The sequence below is a fragment of the Nannospalax galili genome, unplaced genomic scaffold (assembly GCF_000622305.1).
Source record: "Nannospalax galili isolate Female #2095 unplaced genomic scaffold, S.galili_v1.0 scaffold13718, whole genome shotgun sequence".
Taxonomy (NCBI): domain Eukaryota; kingdom Metazoa; phylum Chordata; class Mammalia; order Rodentia; family Spalacidae; genus Nannospalax; species Nannospalax galili.
In genome coordinates, this window is record NW_008341844.1 from 1,983 (window position 1) to 4,762 (window position 2,780).

A 2,780-nucleotide genomic window follows, 5' to 3' on the forward strand; every position below is an offset into this window, starting at 1 on the left:
CGAGTCCACACAGAGGGTCCCAGCAATGGCGCTGAGATGGCCTCACTGGCCTCTCCCTGGTTCCTACAGGCGGTCTTCCGTAGTCACAGGTGAGACAATACCATGACATCTGAGCAGAGGAAGGTCAGTTTCCAGCGGGCACCGCGTTTTGATGGAACCATCACTATTCCCTGATTTGAACACACACACCCTCTTCCCAGCGAGTCCACACAGAGGGTCCCAGCAATGGCGCTGAGATGGCCTCACTGGCCTCTCCCTGGTTCCTACAGGCACCGCGTGAGCACATACATCTGAGCTGCAGAACAAGGGCCTCTAACTCAGATTTCTGTCACAGGAGCCACACATCATTTTTGCTTGGGGAATGTGTAAATAAGTGTTGTAGGAAGGAGCCTGGAGGAAGGAAAAGGGATCAGCATGTTAAACGACAATTCCTTAGACATGCTGCGTTCAGTGGAATTACAGGAGCAAAAATCTAACAAGTAAAAGAGAAGTGGAAAGGAAAAGACATCTTACTCGGTTAGTTAGGAGCTGCCTACAGCTCTCTGAGGCTCAGCTGTTGCCACCAGCTGTGCTGTTCCCACAGTCTAGGGGCCAGAGCCTCCCAGGTCCATATCCTCCCACATGTTATCAGCACGAGAGCTGGGTCCGTGCCGTGTCTCATGTGCGTGCTGGTGTGGGGATGACGCAGAGTGAAGGCCACCAGGCTTCATGAATCTCTGAATCTGCTGAACTTCCTGTTCACTGCTCCTGTCATCGAAGCCCACCAGGGCTCTGCTGTGAGTCTCGGGGAGCACATGCCAGGGTCCTGAGCGTTCTCAGAATTTCATCCTTGTGACCGTGCACAGTTCCTTCTGCTGTTTGATGGTCTGTAGTTTTTTCAGGTCAGAGTACATCCTGTACTTAATAATGTGTATAATGGGAGTGGGAGGATGGCTCTGTGGATAGAGTGCTTGATGCACAAGGAGCTAAGCTCGTATCTCAAATGCCCAGATAAAGGTTTGTAGCCCACCAAGAATTCCAGCTCTTGTGGTAGAGACAGCATAATCCTGGGGAACACTGCCTAATGACCCCCTTTGAAATTGTGTTTACAAAAACAACAACATACATACTCACAACCCAGAGTGTGTTGCCCTGGAATTTACTCCTGAGAACTGTGGCCCCAGTAGTCATAATTCACCTAGGCATGGATCCCAGAGGCTGTTTTTGAGATGCATGAGTTGGTTTGTTTTAGGAGAGAAAACTCAGTAAACCCTCCAGCTTCACTCTCCCTCAGGTCTACCTGCTCCAACCCGAGTCTAGAGAGCACCCTCCAGGGTCCCTGAGCTTCCTCAGTGTCTGATCCTGGGGCCCAGGGCAAAGTTTCTCCTTCCCTGTTTGACCCTCTGCATCCTGTTCAGGTTAGCGGGTACCCTGTATTTAGATTACATCACAGTGAAACAGAAATTAAAAATAAATGGGCACTTCACAGACCAGCACACACGGTGCCTGCGGCCAGTTTTCCTGGGAAAAGGGTTCTGTGACATGGAGAGGACGCTCAGACACTGGGCGGTGGGGTGGGGGGGCGTGTCCAGCCCTACCAGCCCCCTCCTCCTGCTCGGATCTGACCCAGAACTCTGTACTTCCTGCGCGCCCCCTGCTGGTCCTCAGCACACTGCCTATAGGTTTGTGTCCGGCTCACACTGAAGTCCCCGCACTGTGTGTCTTTTGCACAGTAATACGTGGCCGTGTCCTCAGACCTCAGACTGTTCATTTGCAGGGATGCGGTGTTCTTGGAATTGTCTCTGGAGATGGTGAATCGGCCCTTCACGGAGTCTGCATAACGTTTCTGACTTCCATCATACCATATAACTGCCACCCACTCCAGCCCCTTCCCTGGAGCCTGGCGGACCCAGTGCATGCCATAGCTGCTGAAGGTGAATCCAGAGGCTGCACAGGAGAGGGTCAGGGATCCGCCAGGCTGCACCAAGCCTCCCCCAGACTCCACCAGCTTCTCCTCACACTGGACACCTGCAAACAGAGAGAAATCCGGTCAGGAAACTGCCACACATTTCCATTGTTCGTCTCCCTCTTGTCCACTCACACACGAAGTGTCTCTTGTTCTCCGTAAATTACCTTTCAAGAGAGCAACAAGAAAAACCCAGCTCAGCCCCAACTCCATGGTGAGTCTGTGCTCAGCACTGTTCACTGAATGGTAACACCTGGGAATCGAGGGCAGGGCTCCTCTGCCCGAGCTGCAGGGTCCGGGCTGGGCTGGCTTTCAAAAGCAGAGGGAAGCCCTATTTGCATGTCCCCTTGTTATATACAGAGATGGGAGGTTGAACTCCTGGAAGAAGACAGTTCTCGCAGCAGATGTGAGAGACCTCTGGGACTTGAATGACAGTCATGGAACTTGAGACATGTGGTATTTCTGTATGTGGATGTTGCTTGTTAAGGATTCACTAAGATTCATTATTTCACTTCTGTTATGTGCACAGAAACTATAGTGTATGTAGTACTGGTATCCCCTACTGGAAAAATGTAATATGAAATGTGTCAGGAATGGTCAAGTTTCTGGATAGGCTCTCAGGCTGGGCATGTGTCTGCTCTGCTATCTGGGCCTGTGCTCCTCAGCTAGACACAGCTTCTCCCTTCTGAAACTTATAGTCAGAGCCAGACATTATAAGGAATAATTTAAAATCTATATGCTACTAAATTTAAAAACCTAAAAGAAATAAATGTGTGGGGCTGGAGAGATGGCTCAGTGGTTAAGAATACTGGTTGTTCTTGCAGAAGACCTGGGT

The 2,780-nt window shown here is 50.7% G+C and overlaps 1 gene segment (V, D, J or C); it reads right to left on the minus strand.

Annotated features, from left to right (window-relative positions):
• Positions 1-1,573: 1,573 nt before the first annotated feature.
• Positions 1,574-2,194, minus strand: LOC103737612. The segment is given in 2 exon segments: positions 1,574-2,007; positions 2,113-2,194. Coding segments are annotated over 2 exon segments (480 nt in total).
• Positions 2,195-2,780: the final 586 nt, after the last annotated feature.